Source organism: Nesoenas mayeri (assembly GCF_963082525.1).
Source record: "Nesoenas mayeri genome assembly, chromosome: 1".
NCBI lineage: Eukaryota > Metazoa > Chordata > Aves > Columbiformes > Columbidae > Nesoenas > Nesoenas mayeri.
Genome location: NC_137541.1, coordinates 132883397 through 132908832, shown reverse-complemented (window position 1 = coordinate 132908832; position 25436 = coordinate 132883397). Strand labels below are relative to the sequence as shown.

At 34.9% G+C, this 25436-nt stretch overlaps 1 protein-coding gene across 1 annotated transcript in view; it reads right to left on the bottom strand.

Moving 5' to 3' along the window:
• Positions 1–25436, bottom strand: part of GBE1 (1,4-alpha-glucan branching enzyme 1) — a 159113-nt gene that overhangs the window by 97248 nt on the left and 36429 nt on the right. The window contains exons 2-3 of the mRNA XM_080363483.1: positions 23479–23648; positions 14588–14703 (exon numbers count right to left, since the gene is read on the bottom strand). Of these exons, the coding sequence (XP_080219609.1) occupies positions 14588–14703; positions 23479–23648 (286 nt within the window). The remainder of the gene's footprint in view (positions 1–14587; positions 14704–23478; positions 23649–25436) is intronic.

Genomic DNA, 25436 nt, shown 5'->3' with positions numbered 1-25436 from the left:
GAAGATGTCTAAAAAAGTGGGGGGAAAGAAAGTGTATTTGTTGCCTTCTTCACAGTATACAAGGAATATTTTCCATATATATACAGCCATGCCTGTATTTGGTAGAACCTGAATGTAACAGTAGAATTCTCAGTTTTCTGCATGTGTTGCTCTCATTTTTTAACATCATGCACTGTGCACAGGGAAAGCATAGTCAAAAGGAACATAGTTAACTCATAAAAAGAATGATTACTACACTTAAAGATGGTAAAGTTGAATCTCATTCTCCTCTGGCTCACAAGCACACAGCCAACATAGTTTCCTTAGACCTCTATCATGTGATCCCTAATGATTTCAATTCTCATTTTCTATGCTTACTTAACCCTTTCCTTAGTTTTAAGGGAATCCCATTTAATGAATCTTTCTTTTCCTTAATTACCAAGCTTTATACTCAATCAACTTCCTATTCCTCTCTCCTAGTATTGTAGACAGTAGATTAAAAATTACAAGTAGAAAGACTTCAAGTAACATTTTATAAAGTTTCTTGAAACAGAACTCTTACATAATCATGTTGAGCTGAGGCATAAGCAAAACTGCAAAAGTTGAATGGCGGCCCAAAACAAATAGCAATTCAGCCCAAGTCTGACAAAAATAACTCTAAAGGCAACAGTCCAACAGCTTTCATTCCCTTATTTGCTTTGGCATTTCTTGAAACAATTACAGATGGGAAAAAAAACCAAAAGTTGTAATAAAAGGGGTAACAATACAAAGCACATAGGCAAAACTGAAAGACAGATAAACAATTCTCACTCCACTCACCCCAAACTATTATTTCTTGTGGTCCATTTTCTGCAGTGTTCAGATATAAAAAGTAGCTGCCATGTATGCTCTGCACCTGCGGCTGCAGGTTATATATATGCATAAATAATATTGAATATAGTCATCATACAACCCTTTTGACAAAGTAACTATGAGTCTTATTAGCAGATACCGTATTTTTGCTCCAAATTTGCCTTTTTTTCTTTCATTTTACATTTTCAACTACTTTTTAAAGTTATGATGCATAACCTAAGCTAGCTACCACTTATCCCATCAACATTTTATAGCTGAATTTACGTTTTCTATTTAACTCAACCATTCTCTCTAAAGAACGCATATACATACACATAATATGTAGCAAACAGCACTTTGTCATTAGTATGTTTTCATATTACAGTTATGTACCTGCATTATGGCTTACCCTTGGCTTTCTTCAGCTTTGTGATTCAAGTCACTTTTTAAACACTTACCAATATGAACTATGATAAAATTATCGCAGAGAAGCAATGCTGATCATTACACAAAACACTCCAACAAGAGGACAAGTGCAGGAGAAAAAGGAAATCCAAGCTTCCTAGGCAAAAATAACACATCTTCCTCAGTTTGCGTGCTTAAAACAAACTATTAAGTAACAGCCAAACTAATTTAAGAAGAAAGAAGTCAACATAGCAAAAGTTAAATTTATACTGTCCAAATTCAGGATGACAGAAAAACAAACAATACCAGGAAACAGATGAAGAGATCTTGCCTCCACCTACAGTAAACACTTGTCAGAAACATAAACCAGTAGTATGTTACTATCAAACTGCATAATACTTGAGCACTATAACACTTTTTCTAAGAGGAGAGATGAGGAGTCTCTTACAACAGCTGACCTATTATATATTTCACATTTAGAACTTTGTACCAAAGTCATTTTCTTATTTACTCATAGTTTTCATGCTGGCTTACCCCTTGGAAATTTCTAACTCAGGATTCAAGTTAATCATGCAGAATTTTCCTACATTAACACTAGACACGGCTCAACTGAATAGGGTTGTGGTTTTTTTTGTTCCCCGCCCCCCCCCGCTTTGAATGGTAAATAAATTCACAAAATATGTGAAACCTCAAATTCCTTGATGACCTTAGAAACCAGAATCATGTGACATTCAAAGTGAAATATCAGTATAAGTACATGTAAATAAATGCCCTCACACAAATAAGTAAGTGTCAGAAAGAGACAGAATGAAAACATCCTTCAAAATTTCATATTAAGAAGTCAATTTATTCTAAAAATGGGCATGGCATAGAAACACAATTCCTATAAGAACAACTGTAAAATAATGAAAAGTGAAGAGCTTAACATAAGCTCCTCATCTTCTGTATGTAAAAGTTAAAAAAAAACATGGTTTGTTTGCATTTTCCATTACAGGGGTTTTAGGTGCATTTGCAATATTTCCATCTGAAATGTTCAGCACACTTTAAGTTTAGCATCTGGGACCACTGTATTTAGTGCAGCATAATTCAGAAATAAGCACACCCAAGATAGTGAAAAAATGCCCTGGTAACCCAAGGTTTAAGGCATCAGCGTTGTTGAAGTGATTACTTTTGAAGTGAGAAATTTCAGATGTGAATAAAAATCACCAGAAAAACTGAAACAGATAGTTGTAATAAGAGCAAATGTATAATGAACAATGGCTGATTTTGCAAGTATGTAAGAACTGGTGTGCAAAGGTGAATTTCAATTTCTAAAATGCTGGACTGCTGCAAGACAAAGCAGGGCCTAAATCTCACAAGACCATTAGTATTAAAGTGACAATGTGTTCCGTGTCTGTCCAGCTAGAGTATAAGGAATTTATGAAATGGGGAGTAAGCTTCAGGATAAAACTAAGTACAGTGTTTACAGCTGTGTTTTGATAATGTTTAAAACTCTCAAAAGCAGTTTATTACAGTTAAGGAGAAACCATCACTCTGAGGGCAGTCTAGTGCCATACAGAAAAGGCAATAACATGCTGCAGCAATTCAGAAGCTGAAATAGGTTTCATTTAATTTAATGGTGCTTCCAACACAGGACAAGTGAGATTCAGTGGCCTCAATTTTGTGAGACACCCAAGAGCCTCAAAACTTTTCAGTATCCCACTATGCTGCCTTTCCAAAACAGCATGAGTCTTCCATATCAGCTACAGCACATCTGCCAACCCCTCCTGGATGTCTCAGAGTACTGAAAGAAAAACTTGGCACTTACGTTCAGGCAACTTTCAACCAACTGTGACCCAGTAAAATTTGTTGTCTTTTCATGAAAAGCCACACATTTTTCTTAAATTATCTATTAAAAAAAGTCTGACAATTTTTCAAGTCTAACATTTATAAAAATTTAGTCACAAATACAAATTTAGATAAACTGCAAACCCATGTGTAAAATGGACTTTAATACAGTTGTGCTGTTGTTATGACAGATGAAACTGTGCAGTCACAGGCTATAAAACATCACATTTAAAATTAATATGTTGATTACCATTCCCTTTCTATCTTTTTTGTGTTTGCATCTCTTCATCTTCTCTTCCCACCCCTTTCATTTAGCTACCTCATCTTCCAGTGGACACATACACAGATCTTCAGAACAATGTGGGAGAATAATTCAAATGACAGTCGTACACAAGAACAGACAATTTCTTTGCCCAGCATTTGCTCCTTTAGCTTTCAGTTCCTGCATCTAAAGTTGACTTTAATTCCATGTGTGAGAATTTTATTCAATTTTGAGGTATTCCCCTAAGTCATCTGCCTCTGTATCTGCTGATGATGACACAGAGTCAAACATTGGAAATAAAAATAAGCCATGCTGCCTTGATAATTCTTTATTTTTCAGATATTTAATTTAAAACTAGCATCTGACTTTTTTTTTTTTTTTCAAGAATTAAGAATGATATTTTGTGGTTCAGGAAATTTGTTCTATAATGGTTTATCATTTATATTTGAGTTGTGGAGAAGAAAATGAGGGGGTGATAACTAGATAACTGATGAATATATTCAAGCCAATAAACTGCTATGAAACACTGTATTATTATTTCATTACTTTAACAGCTTGAAAGCACTTGGAATGATTGTTGGTATATGTGGCTTTTAATACAACAATGAAATTAAATTGGCCATCAAACCAACAATAACTGCCATAATGAGAGACTTTACTAGCCTTAATATAAATATGGAAATCTCAGTGACTTGTTATTTATAAGGGCAATAAGCTATTACTTCTATATTTTACAATTTACAGTATTTCATTAGCTTCATATTCATTCATTTCTGAGACAAGATTATCCAAGTGTAAAGCCACAAGAACATAGGTGGAAATACCACCTCATCTTAAGTGACATGCACCTCATCTGAAAGTCGGTTCAACCTAAGACCTAAAAGCATGACAGAGTCAGGTCCTACAGAGTTTCTAGGAAGCTTGGGTTAGATGCTGCAATAACATAACCAGGTTTTCCCACTACATGAAATTTATTAGAAATTAAACATCAAGGTATTTGCCTTCCTCAGTTGGTTTAAGAGTGCATAGGGAAGGAAAACAACTATTTGTACACAAATATCTTTTTTTAGTATAGTACTGTAGACAAAGTTTTCATTTTTACTTTAGAAAAAATAGGGTAACTGAGAGAATGAATTACAAGTATACAAAAGAATCTGAACCAATTAATCTCTCCAAAACTTTATACTTAGGATATACTACTGCTTTAAGAAAACCTGGTCTTAGATTCCATTTCATAAATATAGTTCATTTTCGAACTTAGTTCCTGCATTCAGGTGACTAATACCATTCTGCTATGAGATCATATTTATTTTTTTCTTAAATTGTTCATCCTTTTCTCAACCCCCTCAAGTTGCTACAGAAATAGAGAAGTTTTACTGCCAGTTAAAAATACCTTTCCCAGGATAGAATACACAGTTCTGATGATCTTTTGCCAGTGGATGACATAAATTGAGCCCATTTACAGAAGTAAATAAAATCACATCACCTGTCCTGCCTTCCACACACACAGAGAAAACCACAGGGCAACTGTTACCATTCTATTTCTACAGGTCATACTGGCTTGTGAGACAAGCACTAGAATCTAGAGGCAATGGTTTTGAATGCTTGGTTTTTTAATACATGGGACCACAGCAGAACAATTTTCGGTAAGGTAATGTAACTTGCTGCAGAACCCAGGACCAGAATTCAGAGTTCTTTGCATGACATAGTTTGTTTTAAAAAAGATTTAGATAAAAATACAAAAGCCTGACAAAAAAATGTGGATAGAACAGCAGTGTTAAAAGCTTTATTCAGGAATTGTCTCATTCAACCTGACAGATTTTAGAGACTAGATAAAACATTTTCCTCTTTAATAGCCTCAGAAATAGAAGGCGAGGAATGAGGAAGCAAACACAGCTTCTTCACTAGTATCTATTTCTTCTTGCTGCTGCACAGCCCTGCCTAATGAAGCTCAGGAGAGGCAGCAAGGAGGAAGAGGGATCAGTTGCTCAACACTTCAGCTGCCCCAGCCAGGAGTACCTTCCCAAATGGACCCTCCACCCAAATAAGTGGGAAAGGAGGCATGGAAAACAGATATTTACAGAGTTCACCTTCCAGTGTAAAACTCTATCACAGTCTGTTCCTACTGCTCCAAATAACCAATTAATCACATGTATATGTCAAGGTGCTTGCAGTCACTTAAGTTATTACTGAGAAATGCATTGAGTATAAATCTTGAAAAGAAGTCTTGGAAAGAATGGACAGCATGTTGCTTCTGCCAGGCTGCTCTCCCTAAACTGCAAATCAGTTACACAAGAAGGAAAAAGTAATAGAACACTCTAGTCATACTACTCCAAGTCTCCCTCTCTTTTTTCTCCTCATCAATTTATGATCACAGTCAAAAATCAAGTCAGTCAAAACAAAGTGATCTCCTTTGTTTGTTGCAGTGATTGCTGTTGTTTTCCTTCCAAACAATTTTCTGGCAAAGAAATCTCCTAAAGGGGCAACAAGCATTTAAACCAAATACTGAAAAAAATACTCCTTAGCTACTAGACACCTAGTAATACTTCTCAGGTAGTTTATACATTTACCAAAGTTCTGCAGAGGAATCTGTGTAGTTCAGAAGCCAATGGGAGAGGGGTCTATTTGCTATACAGATTATTTTTCTGTAAATAAATGATCACATCAGCTATTAGACTCTAAACTTATTAGGGATATTAAATATTTGTTGACAATTCTCCCTTCTTTCCCCTTCTCATCCGATGAAAGAAAATTAAAAAAAAAAAAAAAATCAAAATACGAAAGAATCAAAAGCCTATCTTCAAAATGCAAGTCATGAAGTCATGCCTTGATTTTCCAAAAGAGGGAGATATAGCTCCATTTGTGAATTAAGCATTTCAATTGCAGTGAATAATCTAAAAAAAAAAAAAAAATTTAACTGGTTTACTAGATCAGCTTAAAAAGCTTTTGGTCTTTTTTCCATTCCATGCTTCTCTTAGAAAACTCAGAGGAATTAGTAAATACTACAAAAGATACTGAAAATACTATATTATCTATTTTAATATTAAAAAACCTCAAAAAATGGAGACCAGCCTAGTATTATAAAAACTTCTGTGCAGACAGAGAAAAAAACACCATAGGAAAAACAAACTGTTAAAATCCAAGAAACCATAAGAGAGTTGTTAAAAAGAAAAGCAATATCATATGGAAAGATTCTCAATAGATTTCAAACAGGTACAAGTGTAGAGACAATACTTGGTTTAATCATCATGAACAATGCTATATGTCCATGGATTTTGACAGGAAGAAATAATAAGATTTATAAGTATTAGCTACACAAAGACAGCATTTTAGGCATTGAGAGACAACCAGTTTATTTTTTAAAAATACCACTTGTATCTGTGCTGCAGGACAGGATTCAAACTTTTCTTTCAGCCAAGAATCCAGATTTTGAAAACCTTTTTCAAAATCAGATTAATATAAGTCAAAGCAAAACCGGCATTCACACAATACATACTTTTTTCCCCACTGTGACTTAACTAGAATCAAGTTACAAAACACCAGTGACGTAACTCAAAGACTATAAAAAATTATATGCATAATACAGAAGTATTCATATATGTATTACAGAGCTGAGAGGCTTAAGGTAGGAGAGCACAGTCTGAAAAGCAACCATAATAATAAAGCACATTACACACATAAGTGTAACCTATTAGAGTTGTTTCAAGCCATGTCAAGTAGAAAAGAAGCTGTCGAAGTATGTAATAGGGGCACTCAAGCATTAAGTATTACTTATCCTCAACTATTAAGTGTTTGTATGAAGGACAACTGCTGCATAATGCACCTTGCAGTTGGGTGGCTGTGGCACAGCACTCTTACTGTTTGATGCTCCCATTCACGGCTGCTTCTAACTGACAGCAAAATGTCTTTTGGAGATGAGGCAAGTCATGCTCAACACCTCTGCTTCCTGCAACAAACTCCCACAGCATCTTATAAGTGGGGTAGCCCACAGCCCCAAATGGGCCTTCCACTGTCCCTCCTGTTGCTATTGTCTCCCTGCTCAAAAACTGCAGAGTCCCTAACACTGTAGGTGACACTCTCTTTTGTGGATAATAAAAAAGTGCAGAGAACTGTGATGTCCTCCCTCTTTTTGAGGGTGTCTGTCATGGACGAGCTTGCCTGAGCCTCTGCACTCATTGTTAGGCACATTAACAGGTGCTTTCTCATATTCTAAAGTAGCATACTTTGAATACTTTATCATAATGCCTCAGAGAAGTCCTCAAACAGCTCCTGTGTTGGACATGGTGCTAGTACAGATTCCACCTGACAGGACCTGGGCATCCACAGTGTCAAGTCCATTAGAATACTAAAGTTTATTTTCCACTTTCTCCTTGAACTATAATCTTCTCCTAACATTATAGACAAATACAGCTGAAAATTTGGAAGTACGTACCAGTAAGTCACACTGAGAAGAGTGTCAGAAGCTTCACCTAACTAGTGACCCTATCTTCTAAACAAAAACAATTCTCCCAAAATCCACAGTCACATTCATATATACTTAACATGGGTTCTGACTTTAAATTCCATTTCAAGACACTGTCTTCTTTAAAAATTCTCTCCCTTTACCTCTAAAAAAGAAAAAACACATTTTGTTTTAACACATACCTCATATAAATTGAAACAATTAGTCTCCTGTATGGATAAACCAAAAGGAAAATATTTTTAAATGGCAAAACCTCCTACTAAAGAACAGTGCAATCATCAAATCACAGGAGAACTAAGCCTGCCAAAATAACCAAACATAATTCTGAAGTACTGAGCTAAGTCTGCAAGCAAAGGCTCCAAAGAGCAACAGCCTGTTGCATTACAATTCTTCGTCACTGCTACAACCTCTCCTATGAGTCCACAAGTAGTTGCACATTGTTTACCAAATCCAAACAGGCAAAGTTGAGAGATCATTAACCTCCCAAAGAGATAGCAACTCTTCCTGCTAGTAAACATAACCTGTAACCCACAGAAGTCTATGGTAACTTGCTGAAAGGTCATGGCTCACAATCAAGCAATGAAACAGGGAGGGAATTGCCATAGATTTAACTAATGCTTTACTTTCCATTCAGCACCACTGATTTCTAGAACTGTATATGCTAGATGACTTAAATCCTGTTCCCGAAAGTTAACAATGCTAGGAATGTCATATCTGTTCCTTCTTGCATACAAGTTACACACCACTATGCTGCAGAATGTTTGTTTCATTCACTGTTCAACTCTGTGGACCTGGTGATATTTTTTTTTCCATCCTACAGACCACCTAAGACACAAAATTTAAGCGAAATGGAACTTATGAGAGGCTATGAGCAAGGATATTTCTTCTTTCCTCAGCTGGGTTGAAAACAAGAAACATTACAAGTATTTATATCTTTACCTGTAAGAAACCAGTGAACACTTCTTCAGGAAGTTTCCCATTGAAATAAAGTTTCATAGTTCTGCTAGGGATACCTGGGACTCCCTTTCTAACAGCTGTCTTACTGCCCAGAACCTTTTTACATCTTATGTTACAGAAAACTCACCACATCTTTAACACTTCTATACCTAGCATCCTAACCACCAGTTTGTTATCCAATTATTAAAAAGTTTCCTGGGTTTTCACATTCTCATTAAAAACGCCTTCACATTTTGACTGCAGAGTGCTTGACATTCATGAGACCTGAACTTGAAGCCAGCCTAATGCTCTGCTGCTGGACTTCCACATCAGTCAGGTCAGCTGCAAAACCATCTACTTCATCAGCAACAGTAATTACACTTGATGAATTTCACTAACAGTAGTTCCCTGACACTGATTAACCTCTCTGCTCACCATATTTGATTCCTTTTCAAGGTTTACAAGTTAAACACAGAGCATGCAGATCTACCAGGACTATAGGATACAGTAGTAAAAACTGTATGAATGGTTACCTTCTAATCATGATTAATCTGTTACTATTCTGACTCACAGAAGTTCCTCCTTTGCACCCTTTAATATTAAAAAGGTTTATGTATTTGGACTGGAAAACTACTTAAAACCAATAGCAGTAAACTTGTAAGATATTTTGGACAAATTGACAAAAAAAAAAAGTGACTGTTATCCATGTCCGTCCCAATTTTGAATTGACCTTGTCACCTCTAACTACTGTTCAGCAATCACTGAACCCACTCAAACATACAAGATTCTGGAATATCAAACAAGAATATAGTGTAAATATGTGCAGAAAATATCAAACCTAATTGCCTCATTACAAGACACTCCCTCAAAAAACTATATATTTTACCATTTAAATATATATACATGCACACATTTCTAGATACATGTGTGTGAAGGAGGAAAGGCTATAGATTTAGCAAATTATGGCATACAGAGTTTTAAAAACATTTCTACCATTTTCTGAGGTGACCTTTCCAGGGAAAATTTACATTATTTGTTCCCTGAGCAATATATGATCAGTTATGCTGGCATACACAAAGAAATTATGAAGGCTGCTACAGTACCTAGAAATGATCTCTTAAAACCCAAGCAAAATTAACTACAAACCAGGATTTTTTTTATTACCTACTCCTAATTACACAAAAGCTGTCTGAGAAAGCTACCCCTTTGTAGTTAACTCATATGGCTTTAAAAATGTAATAAGAAACCAAAAAAATTACTAACTGATATTTTACAGACAACCTCTTAATCTTTACCTTGTTCTTGGTAAAAGCTGCTTTACAGAGGCATGTCAGCCATCCTGACTCTTACCTCCATAACTCAAGAGAAATAAGCCAGAATCACATTAAACTAGTTGCAAGAACCTACAAGTGATATTTAGTTGCATAGTGTTATAATTTCATGCATTTACCCAGCATATTGTCAGATATATTTATTAGCATATAAAATTCTTGTTCTGTCAAATCATTCCAGAAATCACAGATCTATTGTCGTTACTAGAAAGCTAAACACTTACTTCTATTTTAGTGTACTCTCTCCAGCTCATGGAAGAAAACTTAGTGGTTCCACTGCACAGATGATCTCCTGTTCAATGTTCCAGGGCAACAGATAGCTCAGCCATAATTGCCTATATTTTGGAAGTACTGATCTTACCATCTTTTCTTACTTAGCTATGTGAAAGCTTTTTGGAACTTGATCATTGACCATGAATCTGGAAATTTTAATCTAGGTTTGAATTCTTATTAGCTTCTATCTTCCAATAGTTCTACTTTCTTCTGTGTTGTTCCTTGGCATTCCTACAATAAATATTAAACAAGGTACCCACTCCAGATACTGAGATCTCATTTATTATCAATACTGTTCCCACTCCTAAACTCCACTGATACTATTTCAAAATTGGGATCTTACAGACTACAGTGAAAACTTAATTTACAGGTATTTTAAAGCAGTTGTAAAACTCATCTATAAATAAACTGTAAAGGAACAAAGTGGAACACTGATTAAACTCCCGTGTGCATATCAAAACATATGACAAGAGCTGTTAAGAAAGCCTATCCATGCCAATTTTTCTAAAAGCTTGCTGTATACAGTGAAAAGGTAATTAAGAACACTCTGGCAATGAAGGAAAATTTTTCAGCCATTAAATAAGGTAAGCACATTTGCCCCATAATTGTAATCATTGTTAGAATGACAAACATGTTAATGTTTAAAGAAGCTTTGATTATCCCAGACCATCTTTCAAACTACTCTCACTAGAATAAAAAAGAGGTAAGGAGGCTTAATTTATTAAAGCACAAATGGGGTTTTTTTGTTGTTTTTTACTCTGTGCTCAGTTTACAACATCCATCAGAAGTTAAAGAAATAAACACCACACAATCACAATGGCAATCATATTTATTCACTTAACTCTAAGCTCCTCACTGATCCATGGAAGAAAGAAGTGTCCTTTTCTAGCAGTTAACCTTATTTTGTAGATGTATTTCACAATCCACAAGGGAGTCACTCTATTATAAGCATCTGTCCCTTCACACTGAAATGTATTTGAAGATTTATAGCAGGTTTTTTAATTACTCCCCTTCTTCAATGTTTATATTTACTTATGAGAAGACTGCCTGAAGAGCTACAGTAGACAGTCTACTACTATTAAAAAAGGCAAACGTTTGACCTCTGCTCCTCATTTATTTTCCTACAAAATATTTTGTGACCTGATCTAAATTAGTGTCACCAGCTACAATCCATCCATTTCCCAATCTGGCTTAGAAATTACTTATTTAAAAGGAATGACCTTGTCACCATTTCAGAACTTGGCATTTGCCTGTGTAGAACTAAAGATGAAAACAGTGTAGACAGACGCTAAAGATAAGGACCTGGAGGAGACTTTTTTCACCCTAGCAGATTAATCACATCACTATCTGAATGTCTAATGTAGACTATTTTAACTTAAATACGTAAGAATAATATTGGTAAAAGAAACTTTAAAACCTGATATTCCTTTATGCTTCTTCAGTAAAGCAAAAGAGGGATATCTTCATTAGTAAAAAGAAAGTGGTGGTGTTGCCTAGTCTAGTGCACAGCCAACAGTGCCTGTGTGGTTCTACATTAGCTCTGCAATCTGCATAGTCATTTTCAGCTACAGACAATCCAATATTCCAGCTTCTACAGAACTGCAAAACTATGCTCTACCACACAAAGCCTTGTGTTCTCAAAAATACATAGATTTATGAACAATCACAATTTAACAGAACCACGTAGTTTGAAGAAAACTTACAGAGAAGCAGCAGTTTTCTGAATCCATTAGTGGGATGAGAAAGGATAAAAAGCTGTAGCATAAGGGTTACTGTACATGCCTACCATGTGGAATATCCCAAGCACATTCCAGCTCTTGTGACAAATAAACCATTTCAGTAGTACCTTAATTGGAGACTTTTTTCCACATTAGTTATATCATCCAAATACATTGAAAGTACACGTGATGTGTTAGATGCAGTTGTGTAGGTGCTACAGAACAAAAACAAAGTGTCACAAAAGTGATTCTTTTTTTTACACTGAGGGCAGTGAAACACAGGCACAGGTTGCCCAGAGAGGTGGCAGATGCCCCATCCCTGGAGACATTCGAGACCAGGCTGGACAGGGCTCTGACCAACCTGATCTAGTTGAAGATGTCCCTGCTTATGGCAGGGGGGTTGGACTAGATGACCTTTGAAGGTCCCTTCCAACCCAAACCATTCTATGATTCTATGATTATTAGGCAAAGTTGCAGTTGAGCCTGGAAGCAGTTCCATATGGACAAAGTAATCAATTGTTATTATGTACACAAATGAGTTGAGTTTCTAAATCTTTTGAAGACAAGAATATACGCACTCAAAAGCAAATCTACCTCACAGGTAGACAGAGCAGTCCAGCTTCATGAGCCTGTTTGGTAATCACACATTTTGAGTGCCAGTGACAACTGCACACATCTTTGTTTGGAAATGACCACGTAAAAGCACAATTAAAGTGGCAGGGTAAAAAAACCTAAAATTTAAAAAGGAAGACAAACTCACATTCTGATGTGCAAGGAAGAGTCTCATGGCTTTTCAGAAGACTCAGAGCAATTATACAACTACAGCAAATCATCTCAACTAGTACAACAGCACCAAGAGTAATCAGCAGTCAAAAATTCTGCATACTAAACAAATCATGCACAATGCAGGCTTTGCTTTATGGAGTTTGTATTTCAAATAAAATGGTGAACGGAAATTGAGAAAGTACTATAAAGACCCATACTTCAAAAATAGGAGAGATGACCAGTTATCACATAGGTAGACAGACAAAAAATAACATTAAGGTTTTCCAAATGTGTTTAAGAATATATGCTTTTTACTATTATGTTAATAATTATCAGCACTCCTCATCATACACATCTCTTATCTCTACACTAAGCATATAATATTCTACAGCAGGTGAGCTCAATAGTTTTCTAGACACAAAGGAAGGTAAATTTAGCAACAATCAAAAAATTTAACCTACTTACATCTCAAAACCATGGAAATTATTAGTTACCATTCTGCAATCTCATACATCACTGCATAATCACTGTATTTGTGAGTTGCAGACACCTGTTTTCTTTCCTGCTCTGTAAAATAAAACCAGCTTTCTCATCTCTGAATGATTATTCCTAAATTTCAATTTATCCATATTTATTACTGGAATAATTTCATAGGCCATAACAAAAAGCATTGAGATAAACACACACATTGAGTAAGCATTTCCAGAGCATTTATATATATATATATATATATATATATATATATATATGTTTGTTTTAGCAGATTCTGTGTTTACCTAAGGCTGATTTTCAGCAGAAAAAATAGGATTTTTTCAGTGTGTTAGTTTAGTTGATTGAAGCTCTGAAAATATACTAGCATTATACAAATTCTGTCCGTTTCCTGTTTTCCTAGACACAGAATCACAGAATGTTAGGGACTAGAAGGCACCTCAAGAGATCATCTAGTCCAATCCCCCCACCAGAGCAGGAACACGTAGATGAGGCTACACAGGAACGTGTCTATAGATCATTTCAGTACCTTTTTTTCCTTAACTACTCATTACTGTGCCTACTTACCATCCAGTGTTTCTGGAACTCAAGGTCTGACTGCAACAACTTACACTCTCAGAAGTACATCTGTGACTAAAATCAGTATTCACCCAGAGATGTGGAACTCTAGTGATATTTAGTTGTCATGACATATATCCGCACTAAGCATAACAACCATGGCATTTGGCAACTCAAAGAAATTTTCTGTTAAATTCTTGAGGAAACATTTTATGCTCATGGATACTCAAAAAATAGAATTGATAAAATAACAAAGTTTTCCCCGAATCTGTATCAAGTTTAACTTCTCTAATCTAAGCCTACTGCTCAATTCTCTTGATTGCTAAATGATAGGCATGTACCACTAAAGCAACACAAAAAGAGCATCTGAAGGGCTATGGCTAAAATGGTAACAAAATTACTGAGGCATTGAGATTTGAATAGGATCATAAAGTCGAGTAGTTGCATCAAATACAGAAATAATTTATCTATACATTACTTGATTCTTATTTTTCAAAGTATCAATATGTAAATACTGTTTTCATCTTACAGCATGATACAACACACTATTATCCACATTTCAGCCACATTTGCCTGTTCCTAAGCGTCACAGTTAGATGTTAATGTTTCACTCATTGAGTCACTCTGCACAAGCAGGTCAGCTCATTCTGATTCTTAGAACAATTAAAAGAACAAAGATATTTAAAAGAAAACAAAAAGGACAATAAAATAAGAAGTGTTACAAGAATTGGACTAAGTCTAGAACCAGCACCTTTAGCTTTGATCCATGGGGCACAGGAGGATAACCATCTTGTCCAGGTGGAATGAACAACTCCCACTTCCCATACTCCATCTTCTTATATGGATGAGAAAATGGATTCCAGCCATCTGCAATTTTAGAAATAATATTAAGCATATTTATCTTAAAATGTGTCCGATTACAATTCAAAAGTATAATAGTGTGTTCCGTATTTATCAGACTAAAACCTCAGTGCCAGCAGAAACAAATACTTTTGTATCTGATACCACTATATACATTCAAAAGAGGTTCAATAAAATATGAGATTTTCACTGGCAAACATACTCAAATTCTAATTTACGATGATTATTTCTAGTTAACATGCTTTGATCAAAGTAAAAATAACCTCCTCCTCTGCAGCAAAAAACCACTACTGATTTTAATACCACAAAGTCATGGTGGTATGAAAATTAATGCCTGAAAAGTAATGCTTAATGTAGAATTAAAGCCAAAAAATGCACATCCTAAACAAGCCAGAAGAAATATTTATTATAATAATATGGGAAAAAATAATAAGCATCTGTTGATCATGGAGAGGGGAAGCGAGTTTGGACAAAATGTAACTAAAACCCATCTTCATAAATTGAATGCAGAAATCACATTTGGAAACACATGCTGCTCATTGCCTCTAAGCTGATGTTCTATTATTAACACTCATTAAGTGTATATAATAGGAAAAAGAAACGGGAAACTGCAAACCAACTTAGTAGCAATGAAATCCACACAATACCAGAAAGTAACAACACAGTCAGGATCCACTGAGCACTGGAGACGTGCAAGGTTGGTCATTATGACATGGCCAATTGAAAAAACAACTGCCAAGAAGATCTTGTGTGTTCAAGGTTAACTCATATGAACAAGACCGAATATAAAGCTTCTGAACAGACAGATTTATGCAATGTAATAATTTCTAGTTTAGAAGGAAGTAGGAAGCCAAGTTTGACAATTACTACTTTTGTTTATTTTTTTGCCTTGAAACACATCTATCTCACATAGTTTAAGGCAAAGACTCCTAAGCTAGCAAGAAAACGGTCAGAAAACTGAACTGCAAGACATTAAAGCAACACATGCTAACCTTCCTTCACGCTAATATTTTTGCATACTGTGCCCTGTAATTAAAATAACAAACAAAAAAACCCCACGCCACAGAGGTGGCTTACACTTCAATTAAAGAGGAATAAGCAGTTTTCAGTGACCAATTTATAGGAGGTGCAGTGCATGATCTTAGGCAGGCATTCTGTAACAGCTAACAAACTGTCCACACCTAAACTGTAGTACTATGACTAGTTTAAGATAGTACAAAACAATACTGCTACAAAACACAGTAGCCAGGCTTAAAAGCAATTAAAAAATGCCGTTGGAGCAGGATCATCTGCTGTGCAACAAAAAGACAACCTTCTCTAACAACATATGGGTGTCTTCAAAGTTTCAGAGAAAGACTAAGCTGCTTTTGGAGTAACTTGCTAGTTGCTCTTACAGAGTTGTTTAAACCTGAAAACTGTCAATCTTTAAAGAAAAAACTCAAAGACAAATTAAGCAGGCTAGACAATGTGACAAAAATAACTATGCAAGACAAATGTTCTACTACCTATTCATTTTACAGTAGAGAACAATGTCAAAACCAATAAGGAGATTATAATAAAACGTTTCCCATGATCAAGAACAAAAATAAAATTAAGTCAGTACTCTATTTAGATGATAGTTTTTTCACTATCAAGGTATTTGCATAGTGCAGACAGAAAATACACACATTACCATAAGGAAAGTATTTACTAAACTATTGCTTGATTAATAACAGAAGAGCTAATATATTAGTAAGATTTAGATGGGTCTTCCCTCTTTCAGTTGAAAAAATAATGAAATAAACACTACTAACATCTACAAGGCTACTAAGACCAACATCAAACAAACAACACCTTAGCAGTAAAGCAATCCTCCTTAAAAGAATGTCAAAACTGCAAACACTATATATAGTGTTTACATACTAACACACGTGTTTATTTTATTTCAGGGAATGGTAAAGAGATGTATAATACATCACTAGGATTTTAGGGCTTGAAAATAAAATAAAAGGAGTCATACAACATGGTACCTACTGTAAGTTACAAGTTTGTGAGTGATCATCACTGAGAGAAGGAACAGGCAACAGCAGTCATCTAAGTGCTCCTGAATTCTCCCAAAGCACTAAGGGTAGTTAAATGGCAAAAAGGGAGTTGGAGGTAGAAAGTACGGCAATATATTATGCATAAACTAGAAAAATTACATGGTCATTTAGAACATATTTGCATAATCCAAGTGGCACTGATACAGTCCTTAAAACAAAACAAATGACAACTGAGGAGTATACAGTCAGGTAACAGGTAAGACCCTAGAAGCCTATGGAGGAACTGAAGATATCTGGAAGAACTTATGCCTGTGTCCAGACAACAAAGTAAGACCTTCACCTGGAGTATAACATCTAGAACAGTATCTGATCTTCAAACATCAACATATGGCAAGAACCCTATATTGAATGCTTAGAAAGAGCATTTCCAAACAACACTGCACCTTTTAACAGAAAAGCAAGAACAAAAAACTCAAGAGTGGTGAGTTAAAACTGATATCCACTTTCAACTTGCCAACAGCTAAACTGTCTGAAATAAACAATTCAGGCAAGAAAGGAAAAACAGAAGAATGATTAAAAAAAAGAGCAACTAGCATCTTAAGAAGCTGCAAGAAGACTAAGGAACATGTTAGGATTTATGGTAGTCAAGGCTTTATGGGAATTACTACCAGCTCTTTCAGCCTTCTTCACCCCCCATAGATATCCGATCATCTTCATTGCTTTTCATGGAACTATTGCCAATTGAGCTGTATATCTTGATTACAATGCATGAACTGAACCAAATATGACAGGTGACAACTTGCTGAATAGCAACTGAATAGCAAACTATTCAGAAGTTGAAAATAAAAAGAGAAGAAGAAATATCTTGGTTTGAAAACAGGGACTTCAAAGACTCTGCCAATAGCTACAAAGAGAAAAAGGTTGAGAAGATTACCAGCAGAAGTTCAAATAATCAGCCTGAATATGTTTTCGGAAAAAAGGACACCATCACAGAAAATCCATAAACAAGAGCTTCTATACAGAAGTTTAGGCACCAGATATGTCTTAATCCAACAGGGAAGACATCTTGAATAGCCTGGTACTTTTAGTTTCTCTCATCTCTGTGACTAGGTCTTCCAAAACTAGTCATTTTTTTAAACATTATGTCCTACCACAGCAACATGAGGCACAAGGAACTCCTTACCGAGAACTGCAACCTTAGCATGCCAAAGAATCATGAACTGAGCATTAATCTAGAGCTAAATTCAAAGCTATAATGACTTGGATTCTACCATTTGTCATTAAAAATCAATTTAAATGCAATACTTGCAGCAAAATCATAAATTGACTTCTTGCTCCATCGCCTTGCTTATTTTCACATTGACAAGTATATAGGCATATAGCTCCAAGGCTCACAGCTTAACTTGGAGTTTCATATCAGCAATTAACACCCTTCTTCCTTCACATAAGGGAAAGGGGCACTTCTTGCATATTGACCAAATCGTTCACTTATTCCATTATAAGAGCTGATACATTAGTGCAATGTTGTAACTATTTTTTTGAAAGTCAAAACACTTCATAAACTTAGGCTGAATTCTCAAGTGCAATAAACTCATCTCTTAGTGCAGTTATATTTCTACATTCCACATACCTCTGATCAACTGAAAGATGCTCAAAGAGAATACAGAGTCCAGCAAGTACTCATCTGCCTTGAGGAAAATATACTAGACAAAAAGCAGTTCAGACAAGGGAAGAGCATCAAAATCCCGCTGTCTCACAAGATACCTTTATAACATTTGCTTGGAATATGAAATCAGAAGATAAATGGAGGGATTCTCTAAAGACACTCTACTGTTCTACACAGTGGCCAATTAAGTCTTCCTCTTTCTACAATGCCCGATTTCCAACAGCTCAATAGCAGGATCATTAACATAATCTGCTTAGAAGTGATTAAACAGCTCAAACACTGACATAAAAACAAATGTCATTACTTCTCAGATAGGATGTCTCCCTGGATATTAATAGCAGTTTATACTTCAGTCTACTGCCTTCAGTCATCTGCAGCCACAGAAGTATAGCACTATTTGACTTTACCCATGAAATCTAGGTATTTTTCTACAAAATCTTTGAACAAAGTAGTGAGAAGTTCAGAATCATATCATAGTAGTACCTAGACTCCATCTAGGTAAAAGTTTGAATCAAGTCTGGAAACAAACAAACAAAACAAAACACAAAACCAAAAACCAACCAAACATTAGAAGATATGAAAAGTTTCCAATCACCTGTCAGATATCCAAATTATGAGGGCTGGTGGCTTAAGTCCCCCTTTTTTAGCTCTGAAGGAAGCCTGTCAGAGTTCAAATAATAAACCTCATCCCAAAACAAACCAGCCCACCCTCCATTCATCCTCCAGCCCCAGCAGAAGCCTTCACTACTAGTGCAAGAAAAAGGAAGCAGCAACCAAAAGAGACAGACAGTCCAGAGTGATCAACATTTCAGATCCAGTGTTAGCTGGGAAGTGGGGAGGGGAAGGCAGAGAAAAGAAAAACGGCAATTAAAACCACAAGTATGACAATTTATATCAAATACTGACTTCCAAATTAGCATATACATACTCTTTTTTTCAAGCTTCTTAAAGCCAGTAAGGTTTTTTTTTAAAATTAAAATGTTATTTACGAATAACCTACTGAGTCTCTGCAGGACCAAATACAATTTTTTCATGTTCTAATTCCTGAACAAATTCCACGGGTTAGCCTCAAAACTTGCAGTTCCTTGACTTATTTCAAAACAATTGACTGTAAAGCAGCAACAAATTGCAATAGTCACCAAGCTCCAGAGCATACAAATAAAATATTCAGTGTGTTATCACTGAGAGTTTTTAAGGTAGCTATAATGTTCATACTGCCTCTAGTATCAGAAATTCAGCTGACTAATTGCCTCGTACACTTGATTTACTGAGATGCTAAAAGTACTAACTAACAAATCTTAACGTTTTTGGATGTTCATTTAACAGTTTTCAGAGTAAAGCATCATACTGGAATATCAACAGATATAATATTTTTCTCTCTAGCTACAGAGTTGTCAAGAACAGACAAAAAAGGTGTCTAAAAGTATTGGGATTTTATTGAATTTATGTTTTTCATTCTCCAATCCAAATACAGATTTGTGTGCTATTACTAGATTCTAGATTTTTTTTAGAATGCACAGCAATATAAAGAATTATTCTTTAAATAGGAGGTAACCCATTCATTACAAGTGTAATGAGAATGAGGTACAAAGAATGGAGTACAAAAATAACATAATTTGGGGCCAAAATACCTTAATATCAGAGCTTTTATTATCTGCTATAAGGCATAAAGGTCATTCACCAAAAAAATTTACATTTGCGAGATGGATGCTTCAGATGTATATAATTACAGAAATAGATTATTCATGTTTATCTTAAGCACAGTTCATAGTAAAGCTATTAACAGCTATCAGCTTAATTATAAATTCTAAATGAAGTTTAAGTTCTCTGTAACACAGTCTGCATTTGCCATTATAATTTTTACTAGGTTTTGATCTTAAAAAAAAAAAAAACAATCAGATTAAACAGCAGGGCCTTATATACATTTAAGAGACTCACAGACAATAACATATTATTAAGTAAAACTATGAGAAAACACTGATAACCATCTCCCTACAAGAGAACTAGAAAACAGAGCATGAATTGACTCTTCTTATATTAAAAATCATATTTGAGTTTAAAACTAAAAACTAGCTGCTGTTGTTTAAGTTCCAAGCTTGTATTGGTATAAAAGGTGCAACTTCTGCCTAGGTTGTTCAGTTACAGTTCTGTTTACAAAAAGCTGAGTTTTATTAAAAATGTTCTTTTAAAAATTCTGACATTCAATTTAAATACGATAAAATAATAAATTTAGTTTGATACTTAAAATTGCTTGAAAACATAAAGAAAGGTTAAAGGGATTCAGTTTTAATTAAACATATCCGTAGCAACCTGAATCCAAATCTTAGGGTTTTGCAACCCAGTTTCTCATCAGAATAATATTAAAGCTCAACTGAATTAAATGACAATCTTCCATTCCCCTAAGCTTTCCCAGTACATTATCTTCCCCTTTGGGAACGAATATTTTACTATGACTGATGAATATGATATATAGGACAAGCACAATTTTTGCACATTAAAGTGAATTTATTTTCAGTCTTTTGACTTTTTACTGCCACATTTCATCAGCATCTAGATACAACTCCTCTAAGATATTAGTCCTAAATTTTTGCTTCATATGATATATTACATGAAATATTTTCAATGAAATAGAGTTTAGAAAACCATTCCAGTTTTTGGCTACTGTATTCTGGGTATCTATGCACCTCCCCTTCCAACCTGCCAAGCCGATTTACAAGTTATATCCTCTTTTTAAAATATTAGTTATTAATTCCATTAAAAGTTTTCTGTTTCTGTTTTTTAAATGGATCTCTATTAAAATATGCACTTAAATGTATTATAGTCTGCAACTGTGTTGAGTAATTCAACTTAAAGAGTATTATATCACAAAAACTTGGAGCAATGGGTGAGGTTGCAGATTGTAAAGAAGGGGTGAGGAGAATTTTCTGTGTTTATACACATAAAGTTGATCTGTTAAAATATCGTCATCTACCTATCATGCACTCAGCATTGATAGCTGGCATCACTATCATCTAGCAACAGGTGAACTATACTCGCAATTCATTATTCAGTTTTGAATCGAAGGACATATCTGATTCCCATATTAAAATTCAAGTACTGCACTAACCTATTTTATTGATGTCTGTTCCAAAAAAAAGAGACTGAGTATTTCAAAGAAAGCTACTCTCTCATTGATTAGGTTAACCATACGAAACAGGGCCGTGGTTGAAAACAGTGTTGCACTAACCTTTCTGTTTGTCTTCTGCAGTAAAAACAAAAGATGTTTCTAAAAATTATCATTGTCTATAGACTCAAATTATCACAGTGAATAGTGAACACAGACCCTCTCATTGAGTTCTTAAAGAAAAAGAAAATACAAATTGCTGACAATGAAAATAAAGGTATTTTATTAACTCTGATGTTGGGAAACTGAAGCATGAATATTTAAACACTTTATTTTCCTTATTCTATTTATAACTAGCTTGATCTTGGGACTATGGAAAAACAGTACTAAAAGAGATTGCTTTGACACATTGAAAAGATCTTAACAATGGATCTGAAAAACACTGCCAGGGTAATCCATTTAATTTTTAATTATTGAGCATATTTTCACAGAATCTTAAGCACAGTACTTGAGAGAGCACCACCAGATACAACAGCTAATGGCATCTGTAAGAAGCCTTCAAAATTATAAGTTATAGAAGTACATACAAGTTCATGACTTCCTTCCTCAAATACAGGGTTTGCCCTTTTAATAGTTTCCTCAAACAGGGTAAGGAAGAAGAAAAGCTCAACATTTAGCTTTTTGTTTAAGCAGAAGTAGTTAACTGGCTCCAACTGGCAATTCATATGGGGTTTTTTTGTCCATATAAATACATACACTGAACATTCACCAGGTAAGTATATCCACAAAACTAAAGTTGGATAAACGACACTGCATATTTCTGAAATGCAGTTAAATTAACATAATCATTTCACAGATGAAATCTCAGGTTCAGTAAGAGCCAGCAATGTAATCTCTAGTATTTTGATAGACTAATATCTAACCTGAAGAAGGGATAGAGAGGTGAAAGGGAAAAACAGAATAAAAATCTGTGAAACCTCAAACAAAAAGGAGAGTGGAATTAATACTGCAGGATTTAAGAGCAAAAATACATCTGACTTCAACTTAAGAATTCATGGAACATGATTTGAACGTAGCTAGCCTTTCAAACAAGGAGCAAATTTTTATTTTTGTTTCAAGTTTTAAGTGAAACAATGTCTTTCCAGTTCTGCAGTAAGCAATGCAATTCCTCCAGGTAAACCTGCCACCTTCCTCTTCTACTAACATCCTTCCTTTGCCTCTCCTCAAAACAGAACACTATCTACTCCTTCAGAAGTAGGTTAGTTTTAATTTACGTTACCGTTTTCCAGCAGGACTTTTGTTTACACTCATGATTAGTGAGAATTTTGAAGGCCTTGGTCCTTGTATAATACTGCTATTAGATTAAAGACAAAGTAAATTATTCCACTATTCTTTCTCCTTCTCTACACACAGTTTTATAGAAGCCTAACTGTAGATCATGAAGAATCACCTCAGGTAGTTTAGACACTTTCAGCCTAAAGCTTCAGTGTGATCAGGCTAGATCCTTTAGACAAGTCATTGATTTATGTGTATTTAAAAAAATACAAACAATACTGACCACACAACAGAAACACCTATGCTCTATTGCAATGTGGAATAAAATATTATTAGTTTAATTTGCAAAATGTCAATACACTAGCAAACCACAACACACATTCTTACTATCAGAATCATGTCATTCCTACAAAATTGTTTTCAAATGAAGAGGTATTGACCTACCCTGTTTCCCTGAAAATAAGACCTACCCCAAAAATAAACCCTAGCATGATTTTTCAGGATTTTTGAGGATACTCAAGATATATGCCCTATTCCAAAAATAAGCCCTAGTTGCAGTTCATTAAAAAGTCAATTTAAATAGTGTTTAGGCAGCTATACATGTTAAAGGAGTAATGAGTTTTGGAGCAAAAATTAATGTAAGACCCAGTCTTATTTTCAGGGAATCAGGATAAAACACAGTATAGGAGAGGAAAAATATTCCTAAAAATACTTACTGAAGTCACCTGTGAGAAACACTGCTTCTGCTCCTGGTGCCCACTCTTTGCAATATATTCCACCATCCACAAATTGGTTAACTCCAAAGGTTTTGTAACTTTTTGTAAATTTATCAAGGCCTCCTTCATTTTCCTCGATGTTCTTCAAGCGGTTATAAAACAGAGAATACCTTTCAATGAAAATAGAGAAGACTTTTTAGAAAGTTTATTAAATGCCTTTCTTATATTAAGATAAACACATAAGAACATTAAAAAATGCAGTAGGTTAGACATACGGTCATATTATGTCCTAAGACTACCATATTAGATTCACTGCTCTCTATGGAAATTGGAAAAAAAAAAATAATCAACTAGAAACCATACAATTTTTCCATGGTTGTTACATAGTGTGAAGTTGCAACCTTCGCGCTTGTCTATATTTTCTCTTCTTTATGGGAACCATTTGCACTTTAAATCTAAGACTACAAATCCTGATTGCCAGTCAAGAAATCACAGTATTACTACACAACAGGAGAACTTCACACTCTGAACAGCCTAGGACTTTTTCTTCCATCTTATTAATATCAGACATAGGCCTCCTAGGGAGAATTGTATAGACTTGCTACATCTCTCACAGCCAGTTTTAATGGACAATCTCAGAACACTGAAAAGCTGTAGCCCAGCATACAGCAAGTCTGGAGAAAGTAGTTTGGCACTTGCTCCTTAGGTAACCTCTCTACAGAGACCATCAACAAGATTTTTGCAGTTTCCTGACACTGCAACGATTTGGCAAACAAAATTATCACTTTGTGGAACTAATTATTTGGACCATACCTTACTTACCCCAGTAGGACTTGAAATGCCCTAAACCTCTAATGTAAAAATTTGCTAGTATCAGCTGGGTGGTTTGTGACATATTTTGCCATGTTTTCCCAAAGAAGTTCCCACCGATTCAAGAAACACACACCAGGTGCACAATATAAACAAAAGGATCAACTTCGAGTTCTAAAATGCAAGCTATTATGTGAAGAATCACAGCTAAAAGCTTCAGTTTAGAATTTTATTAATGCTACCTGTATGGGGTTTTTTTTGTTTTAAATAAGGTATCCCCCAGTGTAAATGACAAATGTGTTCGTGTTCTCCACAAATGAAAAAGAGACTTCTTAAATGTAGAAAAGCTAATAAGGATTCCAGCAAGAACAACTTGTCTGCCTCGTTACACTTACTGTATATGGACAAAAGTAATAAAACAGTAAAGCAAAATAGAACTACAGGATGATACACTGTTGTTTAAAAATAAATAAATAAATAAATAAATAAAAGGTAGCCTGTCTGCAGTGTCAGGACTTTAAATATCGCTCTGTGATTTGTTTTAAAGTTTTGGTTTAGAATTGGCTCTTAATTAGTTCAAAGTCTATTTACTGATTAAGGTATAAGATTAGTGATATTAATTTAGAGTAACGTAACTACTTTGAAGGTTAATCCCCTAGAAAGTTTTTATTATGAAGACTGATGCTCACGTTTAAAGACAGAAAGATTTGAAAAATACCTCAGGATACACTATAGCAAATACACTGCATCATTCCTTTAAAATTTGCTCATGGGTATAAACCCCAGAAGTGCATTATTAACTACTACTGCTCAGATAATCAATTTAACTTAGAGTGCTCGAGGGAGAATATTTTGTCAGATTTCCAAATATAAGTATATTACATACATACACAAACCCAGCTGACTGACCTAAGTTTTAACCAACTGCAATGACAGAAAGATTTATATAAAGTTTAAATACAAAAACACAGAACAAGTCACAAACAGGTTCAAAAGTTCAACATATGACATTTGGTACAGGCAAAATAACTCCATTTTTGAAAGCTTCCCTTTGAAAAAATACTTTTAAAGTTTTCTGATTTGTATAGCTTGTCTTAAAATTTTAAGCCTTCCTTTAAAATATGTCACAAGAACACAGTGCTACCTGC